The 20976-nt window shown below is 40.2% G+C and overlaps 1 protein-coding gene across 2 annotated transcripts; it reads right to left on the bottom strand.

Annotated features, from left to right (window-relative positions):
- Positions 1-1996: 1996 nt before the first annotated feature.
- On the bottom strand, positions 1997-19720 carry camk1gb (calcium/calmodulin-dependent protein kinase IGb). 2 transcript variants are annotated; one of them, XM_049581410.1, is made up of 14 exons: positions 19705-19720; positions 19138-19233; positions 16712-16823; positions 10841-10966; positions 10589-10663; positions 10329-10467; positions 8560-8683; positions 8276-8351; positions 7856-7968; positions 7629-7707; positions 7109-7196; positions 4890-5239; positions 4699-4796; positions 1997-2941 (listed from the first exon to the last, which is right to left on the bottom strand). In XM_049581410.1, the coding sequence occupies exons 3-13, from the start codon at positions 16795-16797 to the stop codon at positions 4739-4741; spliced, it is 1314 nt and encodes a 437-aa protein (XP_049437367.1). In that variant the 5' UTR covers positions 16798-16823; positions 19138-19233; positions 19705-19720; the 3' UTR covers positions 1997-2941; positions 4699-4738. The 2 variants fall into 2 exon arrangements, with proteins under 2 accessions (XP_049437367.1, XP_049437366.1); XM_049581409.1 differs by lacking the exon at positions 19705-19720 and having other exon boundaries at positions 19138-19357.
- Between the last annotated feature and the right edge of the window lie 1256 nt (positions 19721-20976).

Raw genomic sequence — 20976 nt, 5'->3', positions numbered from 1 at the left:
TCTCCTGCTTGAATGGACGGTCTGTCCTTACACTTCACCAAGTCAACCGTGTTGTGGTTGCGTGTTGCGTGTGTGTGTGTGTGTGTGTGTGTGTGTGTGTGTATGTGTGTGGGAGGACTCCTTTCAACAGGAGCTCAGGGGAGAAAAGGGTAAGTATACACTGGGTTTTTATGTAACACTCAAGGAAAAGGAGTGTAAAAATCGAAAAGGATGACACAATAATATTCTGTAATTGCTGAACTGCTTGTAAAAGAGGTATCTTTTATTTTTTAATATATTATTTAAAATTAGGCTCTTTATTGTAAGACTGTTGATTCAACGCCAGGGTGTACTAAAGTAAAATGCAGGACAGGGAAATCTGAATATGACCCGGAATAATCTGGCTGCATTTCTGCCACATTAATTTTGAACTTGGTTGCGAGGACATGTTCAACTGTTATTGTACTGTAATTTAGAGCACCTGGTCATCCTGGGCCAGGACCTGGCTGTGCTCTGAGAACGGATGTGTCATCTAATCTACAGCCCTTTAATTGGTTTGGAGGTTAGTTTAATTATTTTATTCTTAAAATATAGTCACAGAAAACAGAAAGAAACAGAGATTTAAAAAAGACAATAAAAGGTGAGTGAAGTAAAGTAGATGGATTATTAGTAATTCAGAGTTGCATGACTCAACATAAACAGTTTCACAGGCCTAAGGGACTGTTCGTTATTCATGAGGCGGGAGGGGGTGGTGCAAAAAGGGGGAGGCATGTCCAATCATTTTTTAAGCACTGGTAGGAATACTTATGTTTATTATTTTGGCTAAGGGGAGGGGCATACAACCTTAAAAGGCTGTATTTTGTATTTATTTTAATGGCAATTTTTAAAGGAAAACATGCCGTTCAAACCCGCAGGCTGGTTAGAAATAACTTAAATTGCATCAGTTATTATAACCAGAAACTGTAAAAACAGAAATTATTGTTGGTTTCGAACACATCATGTACGACAAATGCTTCTGTCAGAAAAATACAAAACCAAAATCTGAGCTTAAAAGAGTGAAACTTAATCAAATTCACTTCATTCTACATTTCATTTCAAAAATAAACTGTTTGATCAAACTAACCAACGTGCACGGCAAGAGTTCAAAATGGAGGCTTTTTTCAACTCCAGAATTTCTTCTTCAACTTTTAACTTTCACACGTTAAAGGGTAAGTTTTAAAAATCTGAAAGTTTTAAAAATCATGCATTTTTCCGCCAGTCACTTAGGGAGGCTCACGTAAAAATATTGGTGGCTTCAGGGACAAAAACCTTTCCTCTAATAAGTAAAGAACAGTCCCTAACAGGACATTGTTTATCATAATAGGTGCCTTTTTAAATTCAATTTAATTTTATTTAATTCTATTTAATTTAACATTTCTGTTGGTAATTTTAATCTACACTGTAGGTATATATTTCCATTTCATACACTTTTAATCTACTTCTCCTGTGGAGAATGGACAATGAGCCAGTGTTAAATTATTCGGTACATTTTTTTTGCCCCAAGATAAAAAATATTCCAGAAATATGAAACATGTATAATAATTACATCCAGTTCTGTGGTCTTGGGATTGCATTGCAAGGAAGTCTTCAAAAATTATTAAATCATTTTCAAATAGTTTTAGTCCTGGTCTTATTTTGTGGGTTGAATGGAGTGTATGCTGATAATTTTCACTTTATCTTTTTAAGTATTTGCATGAGATGATACACATATGCACATTTGTATACACTTAATTTCAAGTTTCATTCTCAATACACTCTGTGAGCTCAGATTCCCATTCATTTTTAATTTGTAAATTCTGTGCCATAGTTGTAATGACTTGATATAATTCAGTTCTATATTTTTATACTTTTAAGAGGAAATGGAGAAAATCAAGACAAATAAAATGGCAGTGAAACTACTGTTGATTCTGTACAGGCTTTATTTATGAGCATACAGTGTTTCCATCATAACACATGGACTAGATCATTATCTGTCGGATGCATCGACACAAAGCCACATACAGCTGGAGAGACAAACAACAGACTGTGCAGAATGAACCACTCAGAATAAGTGGAGAAACATCTATTACAGTAAATATGCATGACAGTTTATATTCTAACAGGTTGATGGCATGTGAGAGCTAAGAGTTGGCAAGTTATGGATATACTTGTGGCATTTACACTGTTGATGTTTTGTCAGTTTGAACATGTTTTATGTTTTTATGTCTGTATGGCTCTTTTTTTATTTTATATATATATTTTTTTATAAAAAAGGAAGAAAATACTTTAGAAAAATAAATCAGAACAACAAACATTAACACAAAAAGGTCATAAAAATAAGAGACAACTTCAACCAGAATAGATTATACCAGTATGGAATAATTAAAGCAGCAACATGCAGTGTTTCCATATTTTCTATTGCACTTATTAGGAGCTTTGCTAAGGAATATTTTACACATGAACTTTAATAATTTGGTTTTTGCAGTGTGTACATTCCTAAACCATGTGTAACCACAGTGCTAATAAAGCTGGGCACTAAGTGCACTGATAAATTAAACTCCACCTGACCAAGGAACCAGGAAGTGTGACACAAAGCCTTCATGACATCAGAGGTCAGAAGCTGCTTCACCATGAATGAGCCAGACATTCACCAGCAGGTGAGCCCATCCCTTTAATACTGTCTGAACTGCCCTGTTTCACTGCCCTGTGCATCGGAGTTAAAGTGAGTGTTGTGCGTTTGAATGTCTGAGTGTGTGTTTCTTTGTGTCTGTGTGGTTGTCAGGAACTTCATAGGCACTCTTTCCAAAAATAAATGAATGTCCCACTGACTGCGTGGACCCTGCAGACCGTTCGGGTCCATTGGGAGATCAACCACCTCTAGCTCACAGTATCGGACCTGCTGACTCAAAACAGCTGCATGCTGAGTCAGCTCAGCAACACTGACCTGCAGAGGGCAGAAACACACTCAGGATGAGACACACACATTCATCTGTAATGAGCTGAAATAACACAAACATGCACGCTCACTGTCAGAAATATGCTATTCAAACAGCAGTGGCGTGCACAGACTTTTTGAAGGGCAGGGGCGAAAAGAAAAAAAGGGCACATACAGCGCGTTCTCGCCACTGAAGAGGGCACTAAGTTCTGCGTGTTTTCGAGGGCACTTTAGACATGTTTATATGTTATACAAATGGCACATTATATAGCCTTAAAACAGACTAACTAGACAGACTACTCAAGTTAGTTTGTAGTTAGGATCAGCATCCACGAGAACTGTGTAGATTCAACGTTGGACTGTGAAGAACACACAGAGACATGGAAGTATGAAAGAAATAAATCCCTGATGGGGTGTGGAGTCCTCCCCCAGAACATTTTCAATTAAGTAGATGCCATTTCCTGTATTCTAGTGCATTTTTACACCATATTAGCACCAGATAATCCAAACTGGTTCTGTGAGATATAGTTCTGGCTCAGTATAGATCAAAAAAGGGCCCAACATAAAAGTCATTGCAACAGTAATGTTTTTACCACCCAAGAGGGCAGTTTATCATGTTTTAACCAGCCACGAGGGCAGTTTAGTGTGTTTTTGGCTCCAAAGAGGGCACTTTAGTGCGCGTCTTTCAACAATTGGGCCAGGAGGGGGTCATGAAGTAAACTTTGTTTTTCTCACATGCCTCCATGGTGAACGAAGAATCCAAAAAAATGCAGAAAATTCTTGATGAATTGAAGTCATAGGGGTCCATTTTAAACAACAGCAAAACTATATCAAAACATCTGTTAATAAACTCAAACAGACTTGTGCAGTATCGTCCAAGTCTCATTTATCCAGTCGTAGGCTCAGTACTACTCAAACAGACAGCCCTTTCCTCTTGGGAACTAGACGGAGAGTGACATTTATCTATACTCTCTTCAAAGCCAGAGTCCATTGATAAACAGTAGACCAGCAGCTCCTGCATTCAGCAAGGTAAAATCACTGTTTTTGTCAATGGAGTCTGGCACTAAAGGGAGCATAGATTAATTTTCACTTAACATTCAGTCCCTCGTCGGAAAGGGCCGTCTATTTGGGAAGTTCTGAGCATACAAGTGGATAAATGAGACTTGCATTATACTGCACAAACTGTATGAGAGTTTGTAAACAGATGTTCTGATATAGTGTTGCTGTTGTTAAACTTGGACCCCCATGATTTCAATTCATCAAGAATTTTCACTGTTTTGGATTCTTCGTTCACTGGAAGGATGCGAGAAAAACAAATATTTCCCCACAAATTCAGCTTGATACAGGGTGAGTAATTGATACATAAAACATAATTTTGGGGGTGAAGTATTCCTTTAAAACATTTAAAACAAAGATATTTAAAAACTGACATTATTTTATCAACAACTGCAACTTCTATGAAGACATATTTTATATTATTACCACTGTCTTTTTATTTATTACCTATTTATACAACAGTCTTGACCTATGGGTGCCCACATGAGGAGTTAAAGTTGACTAATACATTAATAAACATTGATACCGGCTTAAAAATGCATTACAGTACATTATAAACCATTTATTAAATGTGATGCCATTTATTTACATCAAATCTTTAATTGTGGATTTTCTTTTTTTTATGACACCTTGAAGGTGTAATTCAAACTCACTTATTACTTGTACTAGTATGTATTTGTATGATATGTAGATGCATTTCTTGAACCTACCAGTTAAAATGTTTATTTCCATGTAAACTTCATGCAGCCTTCACATGACTGAGCAAACCCCCGTCTGTACACTCTTGACGTTATGGTTTTTACCATACCTGAAAACAGAAGAGAAAAGTTTCATCATACGTCCGTCCTGCTGCGATGTCACAAATTCAAAATTCACAACTGTAGATGAAGCAGTTACAAACCCATTGAGGTTGGCGGGCTCTGAGTGGTAGACGTTCTTGCCCTGCTCGGCCATATAGGGCGCGTGATGTGGTCCGGCCTGACTGTGAGCGGCTTTCAGTGTGTGACAGTGGCTCTTGGTTTCGACGGGGCTCGTGGGCAGGGACATGTGTATCGTCCCATTTACTTTCCCGTTGACCTCCACCACCTTGGGGTCGATTCTGTCTGGATCAAGTCGTTTGTGATTTCTCTTTGGGGAGGACACGTCGATCACCTTGATGTCTGGGATGCTGGCCTGCCTCAGGACCTGCTCTGAGTGGGCCAGCTGCAGCTTCTTCATGTGGTTGATGGCTACTGCAGCGTTATAGGCTTGCTGTGGAAGGAACACAGAAGAGAGGTTAAAAAGAAAACTGAGAGCCATACAAACGACACAGAGGTGCACTTTAAAGTAGTGGTAAGCAGTTTTCAGAGAAGGGAAAAGGGGGCAGAATTTGTAAACATATCCTCCTCCTGCAGCTCCTGCCAGACGAGTACAGGCACATGCACGTGCTTCATACGGTAACCCAGTGTTTCCCATACATTCATTTATTTAATCGTATTTCACTGTAAGGCTCTTTTCCTGTTTATCAGACCACAATTGACACAGTCCATCCATCTCCCTCCTGCTACTGCAGACTGCTTGCCAGGGGGAGGACGGACAGCAACTCTGGGGATAGTCTGAGCGGGCGGAAGTTCGCTGCAGAGATCAGCCTCTCATTGGGCGGAACGAGCCACCCGCTGAAGTCCCGCCCTACCACCTCCGGTTGTGTAGCCGTTTTCAACCATTTTCAACACGTCCTTTACTAACTTTTGCGGTGTTTGATCTCGTGGTGATATAGCCATTTTTCTGCCATGGTTCGCGTCCTGTAGGTGATATTTTTGTGGGCGTGTTACACCAAAACCTGTTTCCCCCCGGCAATATTTTTGCAAGCGCACCATTGCTGTGGCACCGCCCAGAACGATTGTGATTGGTTGAAAGAAGTTCAAGCAGACGGGGCATTTTTTTCTCCAATCTCACAGTGAGAGTCGGCCCAGCCAGACCTTTCTTTTCTTGAGAAAGGTCTGGTGAGCGAGACTACTCTGGGGATGGACCTTTGGTCAGCAGCTGTAGCAAATTGAATTTAGCAATGGACAATCAACAGAGTCCACCGATGCTGGCTGAGTTCAGGTTGCTGTGGCTCCATCTCTAGAGTTGCTGCCCGGTGTCGCCCCAGCAATGTGGTCTGTAGCAGCAGGGATCGAGACAGGACATGCCATGCTGAGAGTCGAGGCTCTGGCTAACATTAGCTAAATAAATGTGAACTGAACGCTAAACTATTAGCAACATTTTCTCTCCATCTCTGAAACACCGATATAAAGTGGTGCAGGAATGAGTCCTAAATCCTGGAATATAGTTAGCATTTTTGCACTCCTGGTTTCCTCGCCTCAAAGTCAACAGGTTTTTAGTTAGATTTTAGAAGTTTAAGCTTAAGAGACTTGCATGTTTTGTGTTACACCATAAAATATGCCAGTAAATACCCCCTTGTATCATAAACGTTTGTTTGCCAAATAGCTTATTTTCTGCAATAATCCAAAATCTAATGGAGAAATCAAATTAGCTTTTTGAAGAAGGAACCACGGTGATGCTAACTTCCAGGTTGGCCTACAAAAAAACGCCATCCCTGCAGCACTCTATTGAAACGTGTTTTATTTCATTTATTGTCAGACTCTCAACTGCATTTGTAGATGGGCCAATAGTAAAGCCCTCTCTGTGAAAAAAATGACCTGTGATTGGCCAAAGTCTCCCGTCACAACCTAGAGTTTTAAAGGCCTGAAACAGAGCCAAGAGGAGGCGCAGAAGTCTTGTGTCTTCTCAGTCCACTTGAGTTACAACATGCTCAAAGTTTACTGTGGGATATTTGCCCAGTGACGCCAAAAAATAAAACCACCTACCCCAGCTTTAACTGCTGAGACTGTGATTCTGCAACAAATCTGAGCATTTAAACAACAGACTTATGCTTCAGACGTATTTATACTGTTGAATAATCAGGTGTATTTTGGTTCCCCCGACATCAGCCATCAGTGGCCTTGATTACAGCAGAATATCTTATTAAACTCTCCTTAATCAGGAAGGATTAAGGTAGGCACCCGATTAATCTACTATAAACTGCAGGCCCTCAATGGGCTTACTGCATCAAAGCCAAGAGATCACTTAAGGGCTGACCTTCCACTTGGACTTGGCAAAGTTCTTCTGGATCTGAACGCTGACGGAATAGTAGATGTCCTGGCTCCTGGCCGTCTTCCCGATAATCCTGGAAAAACACAGATGACGGAATGGAACTCTTAAATATATTTCAAGGTAGACGTTAATCCTGAACCCATCTACGTGGATACACAACCTCCTATACGTCATACTGCGTTCTTACGTTGGTAGTGTCACTAAAATAAATCCAAGGGTTACGATTCATTTATGTCACTGCTATTTAGAATTGGAGCTGCACAGTGAAAAGCACTTCTAACTTATAATGACGTCTCTTTTAAATAGAACTTTCAAGACATGAAAATAATCTTGAATTGTGACATGTCATTTTATTGTGAAAAGATACGCCTAACTGTTCAAGAAAAGCAACTGTATTGTAGATTATTATTTATGCCCATTTTTAAATTACGTTAAGGGTAAAAAGATGAGACAATTGAACACTTAATAAATCCAAAATCCTCTCAGATTGATGACTGAAACTCACCAGGGATGTCTGAGTGCGAGGTCAGTGGAGTAGCGCATGCTGGGATTCTTCTGCATCATATTACGGATGAAATCTTTAGCTGCAGATCAAAAGGTCACACACACACACACACACACACACACACACATACACACACACACACACACACACACAAACATTAGGACTGGGGCTGTACGGAGAGATAAAGCAGCAGGCCATATATTATATCTAATGCTCAGTATAATTACCAGATTCAGAAATGTCATCCCAGAAGGGCGAGTCAAACTCATACTGCGCCTTCATGATCTTAGAGAACAGCCTGGACTCGCTTTCTTCATAAAAAGGAGGATATCCACACAGTCTGAAACACAAGCATTATCATTGTCAGAAAAACAATATGCATGTTTGTGTACTAATGTGGGCAGGTGAACAACATGTATATGCTCACTAGGTGGTGCTATAGCTCAATCACTGCAGCTTTCCTCTGTATGTAGGTAACTGTGTCATGCCTAACACTTGCATGACTAACAGAGGCTTTTAATCTGAAAATCCTGCCCCTTAAGAAAGGAAAACCTGGAGCCAATTTACTATCTTAGGAGTCTAATTTTCGCTTTCCTCTCTTTAAGTCTACTGATGCGTGCACACATTCACCATGACTTTATACTTACAAGATGTAGGTGATAACTCCGATAGACCAGCAGTCCACTGCCTTGCTGTAGGGCTTCTGTGCCAAAACTTCAGGAGCTGAAATTGAGAAAAAAAATGTCAGAAGCACATCCAGTGTTTGCTCTAATGAGGCCTGCATGCAGGCGTACACTGGTATAAATATTACATGGTGTCTGTGCTGTCTTAGTGTTACACCCCCCTGTGTCTTACATTTCTCTGACCTATTTAAGCCCCTCCACTCAGCGTGTGTCCATACATCATTCATTAGACAGACATGTCTCCTTACCTACGTATCCGGGGGTGCCACAGGCTGTCGACATGATGTCGTTCTCTATCATCTTGGAGAGCCCGAAATCACTGATCATGATCTTGGAGTCCTCGTCCTGGCTGTAGTACAGGATGTTCTCTGGCTGCACAGGGACAGAACAAAACAGGAGAGCTGTTCACACACTGATGAAGAACTTCTCCAAGTGTTACCTCACCTGTGGTGGAACAAACACTTCCTGTAGAAGTACCACAGCTGTAAATGAATCTGTAGGACTAAATGTAAAGTTAGGCAAGATAAATCATTCTCATGTCCGTACAGTAAATATGAAGCTACAGACAAGTAAATAATCTGGTACATAACTCATTCCGTTTTTTTAACAGATTAAACAAACAAGATTAAACGGAGCTTTAGAGGTACTGGTAGGCAATTTGTTTTACTTTCGGACAGAGCCAGTAGCTGTTGCCCTGCTTTCAGGCCTTATGCTAAGCTAAGCTAACATCTGCCAGCTGCAGCATATTGACTGCACAGATTTGACAGCATTATTGCTTTTCTTATCTCATTCTCAGTTTGTCAGAAAATTAGTGTTTTTAATAATCTATAACTATTTCTTAAAACACTAGACGAAGAACTGTCATATCTGGAGTATTTAAATATGATTTCATCAAGTGTTTTGACTGGCCCTGCACTACTGGAAAGGATAATCAGGTATAGATGATTGGATGGTCAAGCTCCTTCATAAATTGGATTAGATAAATTAAAACGTTTTTCTGTATTTAGTATATTAATCTAACAAAGCAGCAGCTTAAAGGAAAACTTCATACCCCTGTGTTATGTTGAATTTGTGAAGGACACGTCCTCTTTTTCCACATGCCTCTGGTGAACGAAGAATCCAAAAACGGAATTTTTTTCCGATGAATTGAAGTCATGGGGGTCCGTATTTTAACAACAGCAAAACTATATCGAAACATCCGTTTACAAACTCTCACACAACTCGTGCAGTATAATCCAAGTCTCATTTATCCAGCCATGTTCTCAGTACTTCACACACACAAGGAACTGAACATAAGTTGAAACGTATCTATGCCAGAGCCAGACTCCATTGATAAACAGTAATTTTACTATGCTGAACACAGGAGCTGCTGGTCTACCGTCACTTCGATCAGTTAGTTGGTGTGTATTAATGTGTGACTTTTGTATTTTAAAGTGTCAGTTTGGATTCACTAGAGTTACACAATAACACAAACAAACTATAAATCGAGGAAATGGTAGAGCAGCAGCTGCTGTGTTCAGTGAGATAAAATTACTGTTTTGTCAATGGAGTCTGGCTTTGAAGAGAGCATAAATTAAGTTTAAATTTAAGTCGGAAAGGGGTTTTCTGTTTGGGCAGTACTGAGCATACAACTGGATAAATGAGACTTGGATTAGACTGCAGGAGTTTATAGCTCAGCTGTTGTTTACAGCATCAAGACTTTCCTCCGTTTTTGGATTCTCCATTCACCACAGCGGCATGTGAGAAAAAAGAAGTTTCCTTCACAAATTCCCCGTAACATACGTTGAGTAATTGATATACAAACCAACTTTTGGTAGGGAGTATTCCTTAAGGCGTACAATGTCAGATAAATGCAAAATAATCAAATGCAATGCAAATATTTTAACATTTTTGATAGGATCCTTTAATATGACTTGTACTTGAGTAAAACCTTTTTAACATTCAACCTTTGTACTTTAAGATACTTGGACTTCCGCTGATTTAAATGTATGGCTGTGTTATGTTATCTGATTCATACCTTGAGGTCACGATGCACTATGCCGTTATCGTGCAGATAGCTAACGGCCTGCAGCACCTGCTGGATCACGTTGCTGGCATCCTTCTCTGAGTACACCCCCCGGTCCAGTATACGGTCAAAGAGCTCACCGCCTGAAACACTGGTGAGAAGACACCACTAACGTCAAAATGTGATTTTAAATCCATCGTTAATCAATTTAATCAGTTAACCTGCTCATTTAAATTATTACTATTATTACTATTAAGACTGAAAAAACTCACAGCTGCATGACGAGATAGTAATGCGTCCGGCTTTCATAGAAGTCCTCCATCCCCACCACATTGTCATGTTGGATTCTGTTCAGGAAAACAACACGATGCCACTGTCGTCATTATCCCACATCAGAATTCACATATGTGCAACATGAACATTCAAAAGGAAAGCTGATCAATGTGATTCCTCCCCGCGCAGTCACTACTGAGAGAATACGAAACGAAAAGTTGAAGGCTCATGAAGATTCACATGTTAATTACCTTCTCAGCACAGCGATCTCGTTCTCCAGATTGAGGTCTCTCTTCTGTTTCTTCTTCACACACTTCATGGCAAACATTTTGCCCGTCTTCTTCTCCTTCACCATGTACACCTCTGAGAACGCCCCCCTGTTCATGAACACACAAACATATTGACAGTGAGTTACTGATGATGCAGTCGCTGATTGCTTTGAAACATCGCAGACAGAGAAGTCTCCCACAACAGAAGGAAATGAGTTCACTTCTTATTAGAACAGGAGAACAGTTAATAAAATATGAAGAGCAGAGTGTCAGCCTCTCAGTGGGTCTACTTTTCATTTTTCTCAGCCAACCGAGGACAGTTTGTTCATAAAATGTTTTTTTTTTTTCTTAGCAGAGATAATTAATTTGCAGGGCTTCACATACATGGAAGTCGTTATGTTTTTAGAGTGTGGTAGTCCAATGTATCTGTATGGGTAAATGTTAAAAGGACAGTTCACCCCCAAACAAAAATACATATTTTTCCTTTTAACTTTAGTGCCATTTATCAGTCTAGACTGTTCTGATGTGAGTTGCTGAGTGTTGGAGATATCAGCCGTAGAGATGTCTGCCTTCTCTCCAGTATAATGGAACTAGATGGCACTCAGCTTGTGGTGCTCAAAGCGCCAAAAAATACATTCGAAAAACTCAACATCAATGTCTCTTTCCAGAAATCATGACCCGGTTACTCAAGACAATCCACAGACCTTGTGGTGAGCAGTTTCATGTAGGAGCTATTTTCATTTCTGACGAACTACACCCACCAACCGTATCACCGCGCAGAAGGAAGCGTGCATCTACTGCTAGCTCACCTAGCACTTCTGAGCCTAGCTAAACTTACAGCTCAGCCGAGGAGCCATAGGTATAGATTTAGAACATGTGTGATAAGCACCCCCTGAATAAAAACATTAAGTGGTACAGGACTTCTATTTTGACAAAATCAGAGACACTTACACGGTAAACTGACGCAGAAACACACCAGAATGTGGCAAATTATGTGTTTGATGCTCCAAATTTTCTGGCGGAGAACCCTGAAACCCCCTGTTTCATATATGCCACCCCCAATGTTGAAACTAAACCTACGCCCTTATGGAGGAGTGCGCCATTGATGTTTAGATCTCAGGAGCACGAGCCTCTCGTCTATGAGTAGATGCACACTTCCTTCTGCACAGTGATACTGTTATCAGGTATAGTATGAAATTGCTCACAACAAGGTCTGTGGATTATCTTGAGTAACCAGGTCATGATTTCTGGAAAGAGACATTGCTGTTGAGTTTTTCAAATGTATATTTTTGGTGCTTTGAGCACCACAAGCTGAGTGCCATCTAGTTCCATTATATTGGAGAGAAGGCAGACATCTCTACAGCTGATATCTTCAACACTCAGCAACTCACACCAAAACAATCTAGTCTGATAAACAGCACTACAGGTAAGAGGAAAAATATGTATTTTTGATTTTGGGGTGGACTGTCCCTTTAAACTAATATTTTGACATTTTAGGAAATAGACTTTTTTCTTCTTTCTGACAGTCACATGAAAAGATTGATACCACTTTCACATCTATCTGTTCAATATGAAGAGACCATTAGCTTAGCTTAGCATAAAGACTGGAAACAGGGGCAAACAGCTAGCCTTGATCCGTACAAATGAAACAAACGCGTAAGAAGAGAATTGTGCAGAACTATTTCACCATTAAAACCAGAAATTATGAGCTTTAGAGGTGCTGGTAGATGGATTTTGTTGCTGTCAGACAGAACCAAGCAACATCAAATTCACTAAAGTGAATTATCTTAAATGACTTCCTGTTTTGTGAGTGATTACTATGGATGCTACAGTTGCATCATCTTATTTCTCTTTGCCTACTAGCATCAGCGCATCGCAGTTAAAATAAACACACAGCAGAAATAGCAATATCAGGGGGTTCAATTAAGGTCTACGGAAGATCTCTGTGGCTTAACAATTCACATGTCACAGGCTTATTATTCTGCTCTGTGCTCTGTCCATGCTATCTTCAGCGTTGTCTGGGAATAGTTGTTCTACCAGGTGGATTAGGAGCTTTATCCCTGACGTAATGGAAACCGTGGCGGGCTGAGAGCTCCGGGCGCAAAAGTCAGAAACTGAGCATGTGCAGCAGGGATCCTTGGGAATAACAGTGCAGGTCAGGTCACAGACAGACAGATGTCAAGGGCAGTGGGCAGACAGGTCTCACCGCAGCCCTGCCCTCGCTCTGTGAGGCGATGACACTGACCCTGAGGGATGATGGAATGGACTCTAATGAGGATCGACACACGGCTGCTGCAGGATTAATTCCACAGCACAGGGTGGATCTTTCAGTTTTAAATCACAGTTTGGATATTTTCTAATAAGTGTGCTGTGTTGGATATTCACGGTTTCAATACTCATTTTCCACGGTGCTGATACACCTTATAATTAATGTTTACTGCAGTCATTCTGCTGTTTTCTGCTGCTAACCAAGAAAAGGAAACTTGTCATCATCATGTCATAGCCTTGTTGTATTCACCTTTTAATAAAACATTTAAATTGTTTGCCCTCAAGGTCAATTTTTCCCCTGTGGTTTTGAAAACGGTGTATTGATATTTTTCAAGGTATTGTATCGAAGTTTAAATTTCCAGTAACATGACAACACTGACTCACACACACGGCCTAATGACGGCTCGAGGAGGCAGACAGGAACAACCTGCCCCCACAGCATCATCACAGCACTTCACATCCTGTTGCTCAACTGATTTCTCCTTGGTTACAACAGCTCATTTTCTTCCCCAGATCTCGTGGAAGCTTATTATGACTCTCAAGAGAAATCATCAATCAAGCATTGAACAGGCCCCGGACAGTCAGTGGCTTTTATTTATTTATTTATTTTATTTTATTTTTTTAAATTTTTACAGAAATCACTGGTAGACTAACTTGAGTGTGTAAATTTATGAGCTTAAATTCAAAAGCGCTGACTGGATTAAAATCGCTCTGTTTTTTGAGAGTTAAATCCACCCCTGAAGAGGCTGCGACCTGATTACAGTGGAACCATTAGGATGTTGTTTACACTACGTGTGATGAGGCCCAATGGGGAAAGGCTGTGTTTGGTGTTGTGCGTAATCGTCTGTCCCTTCTGGATTCTCTTCCCTTTGTTGTGTTGGAAGACAAAAAACAGATACCTGAGAATAGGCAAAGCAGCTCGGAGACTTCACTCTGTTGACACCTTCAACGGAAATGCTATAAAGTCCTTCAGTGGCTCAGATAATAACAGTAATACATCCGTGTGTTTGTGTCTCTCTTTTGGTTCCTTGTGTTTGGTTTAATTGCAAACAGTAAAGCATCATCTTCTCATCAGATTTATTGTTTAGATGAGGTGATACAGTTGCAGAATTATTTGGGGAAATAAAGTTAATTCCTGCAATCTACCACCCATCACATCCTGCGCTGTACTCAGGACAGTCTCGCCTCCTTCACAGTCCAATCACTGCTGTGTGATGTGTTCGGCTAAAACCTCTCAGCGGCCTCCTCGGCCCTCATTGACCTGTTCTGTTTTCCAGAAACACGCTGACGTCACTCTGGCACCGCTAGCTCCATTGCACCTTTATTTACCATTAGCCTCTGATCTGCTGTCTCTCCAGCCACTCGCTAAATACACTGCAGAGTGCTGGAGGACCTGCTGATGACCAGCGCTGATCTCACAGGAATTAGGTCAGCACAAGAGACAGGTAGCTGAGTGTGGGCACAGTGTAAAGGAACATGCTGCACAATGTTAACTTCATGTTTAAAATGACTGCAGGTGAATTTGAAATCAACTTGTATTTCATTAGTTTTCTTGCTTTTGAGGTGAGATTGATTCGTTTATGTGCATGGTTTGAGACTGCAAAGAAGTTGTCTTACACTGCTTTGGTCTCTATCAGGTATAACTTTTTAAAATATGTGTGTTACGATTTATTTACATTATTTTTTACTTTCCCAGTAATCAAATAGACTAAAATTAAACCCTAACTACTATTTATGATTAAATCATAAGCGTTTTCCTAAGGGCATGTCTTAATGACGTCACGCAGTTTGTAAAAATAATTAAATTTAAAGTAAAATCCTTCTGCTTCCCTTCCTCACATTTTGTTATCTGTCAAAAATACTGAATGTTGATATATCATGACACCCTGGCACTGACATACCTACTAAAAAATGATTAATGTGGTCTGTGGATAATGCTTAAAATAAAGAAGTTTTAGTTAGTTTATGAAACAAACCTAATTTTTTATTTTCAGGCAGTTGACAACTTATTTTAAGATGTTTGTAAAAATCAACAACATTTTTGACATTTTTTGAGCATGACAGAATAAAAATAAATAAGTTAGAGTGTCTTAAATAAAACAGTTTGACCACTAAATATCAACACAGCTTTTGGATATCTTTGTTCAACTTAAGTTTTCAGCGCAAATCATGTTGGGTGTATTTAACTAAGTGAGTTTGTCAGATTATAAAAGGATTAACTCAGTAATGCCAGACTAACAGAGTTGGAGCTGCTTAAAAGAATGCATGCAAATTATTTCCTTCCTTTCCTTTTTCTTTTTTTAAGTTGAACCTGTTATTTTTTTTAGACTTAAGTTAGGTGGCCCAGCAAAAAAGGTGTTGGCCTTCTGCTGCAAACCACCACCTGAGCTCACAGTCTCACAGTGGAATAATATAATACTTTATAATACTTTATAATAATATAATAATACTTACGTTGAGCTAATTAATAAGGAGCCAAACATTCATGATGCCAATGGAAAGACTGTCTTCCTGAGCAGAGACATTAAGTCATGTTGAATTACAACAAATTACCTGTGAGTAAAGATAATTAACCTACACTGACCGAAGACTGAATGTTAGTGTTTGCTTTGTTTTGTGGTTATTTTACTCTCATTAACTTGGTAAACAGACGATGACTCTCACATCTAGAACCATGACTGTAACTCTGACAGAATCCAAAGACCCTAACTCTTTTTTCTTTGGGGTTTTATTCCTTTTCTTGTGTTAATAAAAATCTGTTGATGGGAGGGTGGGGGGATAAAGATATGATAGATGACAGCATGGAAATGTAATATATGATTGATCCATAGTGACAGTGTAACCCTTAAAAAATGTAATGTATACTGCGTGAGTATGTAAAAAAAAAAAAATCACAAAAAAGTTTCCTTGCTCTTAGTACTGAATCTAACAATTGATTTCAATACTAAATAATCAAATATTTGTTTTTATTTAATTTATGATTATTAATTTGTCTCTAAATTGTCAGAAATTGTCAAAAAATTTCTCTACCAACCAAAAAATTAAGCAACCAAATGTTGCAGCTCTGCTTGTTCTACAACCACACATTTATAATATTCTATTTTTCTTTTTTTTCAGTGTCACCATTCAGTGAGACTTTGGAGAAAATAATTCAAAGTAAAAACAATATTAGTTATATGTGCTTTTTTGTGAGTGAACTGCTGAGCTGGTTCACAGCCAGGCAGCATCAGGACAGCCAGACCGACTAACAGCCAAAGCGTCTTGCTGTCTAGAACCTCAGTAAAGTAGGCTCCCTCATGTCAATCCGATCAAACCAGTAATCAGTTCTCTGACTCAGACAGTATGTAGAGGGTCTGTAATCATGCTGTGTGCAAGTCAGGACACAAGTTTCACTGTATTCGCCCTTAGTGTCATTATAACAAAACATCCGGCACTGCAAGATATTCCCAGAAGTATGAAGAAACACAGGAAGAAATTCTGCTGATATACAAAAACTGAACAGGAAATTAGTTGGCTGAATAAATATTAAGATTTCTGAGTTAAATAAATAATTTGCATGCACATAATTGGGTAAAATGTACTTACGATCCAAGCTCCTCTATGAAGTCAAATATCTCCTGGATGTTCTCAGTGTCCTTCTTCCACGCGTGGTCGGGCTCTTGACGACCCATGTCTGCAGATGCTTCAACAGGGATTTCTTTCAAAATGGAAAAGAAGAGATGTCAACACTGGAGTCCCACACTGGCCCAGTTCCCTTATGATGAGTAACTGCAGCAATAATCCTGGCTCAGAGTCTCGTGATGATAATCATAAACAGAAAGTCCTTCAGGATTATCTCCGAGTCATGAGAAAGCAGGCGTGAAGGTTGGTGTGTCTGCTGTGCTGCTCAGACTGTCTACAGCAGGACGAGCAGATGAGACGGACAGGCGTCTTTGTCTGGCTGACGAAAGGTTAGAGCAACTAATCTGTGCTGGAAGTAGCACAGGGGAAGGTGTGAGGTAGTGCCAGGCCTGGCCCATAATGCATCAGGGTTAGGTGACACTGCAGTGTATGAATGAGATTGTGAATGAGGTGTCAGACATGCAGGAAAGAAAAGGAGGAGTGTGTGGATTTTCTTTTCTGCATTGTCAGAAAACGTGCTTTAAAATAAAAAATAATGTTAAAAAATGTTGCAGAATTATTTTAAAAAGCTTTCTGCACAACTCTGATCATCACACAATGACTTTCAGCTCTTATGCTGAACAAAAAATTCAATTTTAAGCTTTTTTAAAATGACAAAGTCGTGAAGAATGACCGATCCAGTAAAACAGAGGATACTGAGAAGGATTAGGAGCACTTTAAGTGAACAGGTTACCCACTTTGGTTTCCTGCCCTCTTTTCTCTTATATAAGGGATTAACGACTCTTGATCTGGAGACCTGACCTTGTCGCAGGTAGCCTAAAAATACCAGAGAATAGCCTCGAACAAGTCACTTTAAATGCAGAATTAAGGTCTAAACTGCTACAGAAAATGCCAGTTGAACATATATAAGAATCAATGTGCAACAGATAGGAAAAAACATCTATTATTTAAGCTCTTGAATCACTCCCACTTTTATTTTTCCTCCATGTCCTCATGCTTATCCATGTGAACTCAAATGCTGCATTTAAGACATTCCATTTATTGTATTAACCACCTGAGACCCCAGCTTTTGTCTGCCGTGCACTTTCAATTTCTCCAAACAATTTGGGATTAGTAGGACTTAAGTATAAAAAACTGATGACTGTCTTTGAACAGTACGCACAGTGTCCTCATATGAGTGCAGTGGGGTTTATCTTTAATTGTCACAAGTATGTAATGAATCTACAAATTCAATTTATTCCAACGCTTGAACGTTTTGTGCAACGATAAATCTGAAAACAATGCAACATGTTGTAATTCTGCATGTTATAGGTCACTGTTCAAGTCTGAAACTACACAGAATGGTTCATTTCAAATACCTGAACATGGCTGTGCAAAGCAAAATTGCAAATAATGCAACATTTCTAAAAGTCTTTGTTTATTTTGTAGAAATTGTTCAGATGTGTATGCAATATTAAACTACAGATGCTACTGAGCACAAATAAACAGGTTCCAACCACAAAATGTGATCAGGTTTTGTATCTTGTCCACTTTAAGTGAAGCAGAATGAAATATAAGGTGCAGCAAACCCAGCATGTAGTGTGTTAATATCTCATGAGGTCTCAGGGGGTTAATGCATTGTCTGTTCACACACACTGATGAGCTGTGAGGGTCTGGGGTTTCCCCGCATTCAACAAAAGCTCCTGCGCCTTTAATTCCCCCTGTTGTTCCCTCCGGTTTCCCCCGCAGTAATTATTCCTCTCACCGCGGTGTTTTGTTATTTAGCAGAGCGTGGATGCGACTCAGTGGAACATCAGCTGCGTGCACAGACAGAACAGCACTGGATGCAGGGGAATGTGTCCAAAAGCAGCAGCAGTGATGCACATATCACGGCGGCTGCAGATGTTGTTGTTTTTTTTTAATTGTGCAAAAATATATTCTACAGATGAGTCACACTGTGTTCCACCTGCTGCAATTTACCAGTAAATGAAATGATAATAACACAGGACGCAAAGAGACGAGCTGCTCTGATAGTGACTGACACTGGCTGTTTCTCTCTCTATACGCCACCAGCAAAACACCAAGTTGGCTGCGGCATCCGCTGAAAGATCGCTCTGCGGCAAAGAGAGACCCAGTGATCAGGATTCAGATCCAGCCTGGACCACTCAGCTCACATCTCTCTCTCAGCTGAGAGACGCTGCTGTGAAAAACAAGTTCAGGCTGATACATGAGTCATGATGCTGCGTGTTAAAGCACAGCAACAAAACTACCCCAAATTACGCGCAGAATATAAATGAAGCAACACTGGTTCTCTGTCTGAGTCTGTGCTGACTAACTGTATCTCTATGAATTAAACAGTAGTTTGAGTTATCCTGACTCACTTCATGAAGAGGAGACTGATGGAGACTTACCTAGAGACTCTGCGCTGTCGGTGCTCTGCTCTGACTCTCCTGCCAAATGCTCGCCGAGGTCTGGACAGCTTACTTTGTCTGGGACATTACAAATACCTGTTGTCAAGTCAGAGATTACATCCATGGAGAGAGCGGAGGGGAGGGGCTGCTCACAGTGTCACAGGTGCTCATTGAGACTTAAGGCTCAGACTTCAGCTCAGGCTGCTGCTGCTGCTGCTGCTGCTGCTGCTGCTGCAAACAGGTTTACACAGAAAACGGCGCGTCTTGCGCAGAAATGCTTTTTCCAAAACTGCACGATTCATTCATAACAACACCATGTGCACGCGCATGCGCAGGTGCACGCATACGAACATAAGTTTTCTCAGCACTGATGGAAGTGATGATCGTTTTGCAATGCATGGCCACCTGTGATTCCTGCGCTGACACCAGGGAGTGTTGTCAACTCATTTTAAGGGGAAGTTGTTAAAAGTTGTTAAATGACGTGATATTGCGTGATGACGTTGTTTAAATTGGCCGGCCATCTTGGCAAAAAATATGACTTGAAATTTGTTAGTTTAGATTAGTTACCAGCCGCTTTGTGAGACTGTGTGAGTCATCATGGCAAAATGTGGTCCTGCGGAACTGCAGGCCTCCAGGAGCAGCTCAGCCTTGCTTCCAATTTTTTCTCAGTAGCCTCTTGTGGTATTGTGGCGACAAAATCTCCCGCCAAAAAGCATGTTCTCCATAGACTTCCAATATAACGAATGACGTCTGTAGTAGGGCCCGACCGATTTATAAGCCGGCCGATTATAGCCATTAGAGAATAATCGGCAATCGGCCAACTAAGAAGAACTCTGGTACTGTGAACGTACATGTGAATGTCTTAATTCCTGTAGACTTTGCATGATTATTTTATTTACTAGGTTTACTGCCATTTTGCACATCATGTTTTTGATTTGTGTTCAAATTGTTCATATGCTGCTTGTTCCACACAATTTCTGATAATAAAAGTATTGGAAAATAGTAGAATGTTCTTCCTTCAATTTATATCTTTGTAACGAGTGTTTGAACTATATTTAAGCCATCAAAAGCAGGTATTTTGGGGGTTTTAAATTGAAAAACGTAAAAATTTAATCGGCCGATATATCGATTATCGGATTTTTTTTATTCCATAATATCGGAATCGGCATCGGCCCCAAAAAATCCATATCGGTCGGGCCCTAGTCTGTGGCCTAAACTGCTCACAGGACATCTCAAAGTGCAAACAAGGTCAATCATGAATCCGTCTATTATAAATTTTTATTTCCAAAGTCTATGAGCTGGAAATCGCAGGCAGGGCCAATAGGAGAAGCTGTACATATTCAGTAGGCCACAGATGTGATGGTCCAACAAGCTGTCGCAGTAAGAATGGAGACACACTGTAACTAACTGCACTCCCTGAAGAAATATTATCATATTTTTGGACAAATGAAAGAGTGATTCCAGAGAGAAGCAGACAGAGGGGTCTACAGTCTGTGTTTGAAGGATATATCCAGGATGTCAAACTGACTCAGCAGCAACAACAGGTTAAAAAGACAAAGATAGTTAGAAGCTAAAGCCGAACTATAGGCTACAGATCAGTGTAAAATGGGGGGCCATACCCATCTCCTAACTCGGCCTCCATTTTGATCTCAGCTACGCATCTGTTGAGTTTTCGTGACTACATGATGCACAGTTGCGACGCTTGACCAAGTCTGTCCACAGACAGTCAGACATTCCAACACATTCTCACTCCGACATTTGGTCATTGGCTTTCACCGTCCAGGTACGACGAACGTGACGTTCTGGGACGCTGCGTCGTGTTCTGCCTGTTACAGGCAT

This window comes from Epinephelus fuscoguttatus, linkage group LG7 (genome assembly GCF_011397635.1).
Source record: "Epinephelus fuscoguttatus linkage group LG7, E.fuscoguttatus.final_Chr_v1".
Lineage (NCBI taxonomy): Eukaryota > Metazoa > Chordata > Actinopteri > Perciformes > Serranidae > Epinephelus > Epinephelus fuscoguttatus.
This window is presented reverse-complemented; position numbering and strand designations above follow the sequence as displayed.

Bases quoted from the DNA above. Each gene is read 5' to 3' on its own strand.
- camk1gb (XM_049581409.1), bottom strand. From the start codon at position 19,261: ATGGATGTAATCTCTGACTTGACAACAGGTATTTGTAATGTCCCAGAC. The intron at 10,468-10,588 runs GTGAGTTTTTTC...TCTTCTCACCAG, and splicing joins TACTATCTCGTCATGCAGCT to TGTTTCAGGCGGTGAGCTCT. The intron at 5,240-7,108 runs GTCAGCCCTTAA...TTCCTTCCACAG, and splicing joins TTGCCAAGTCCAAGTGGAAG to CAAGCCTATAACGCTGCAGT.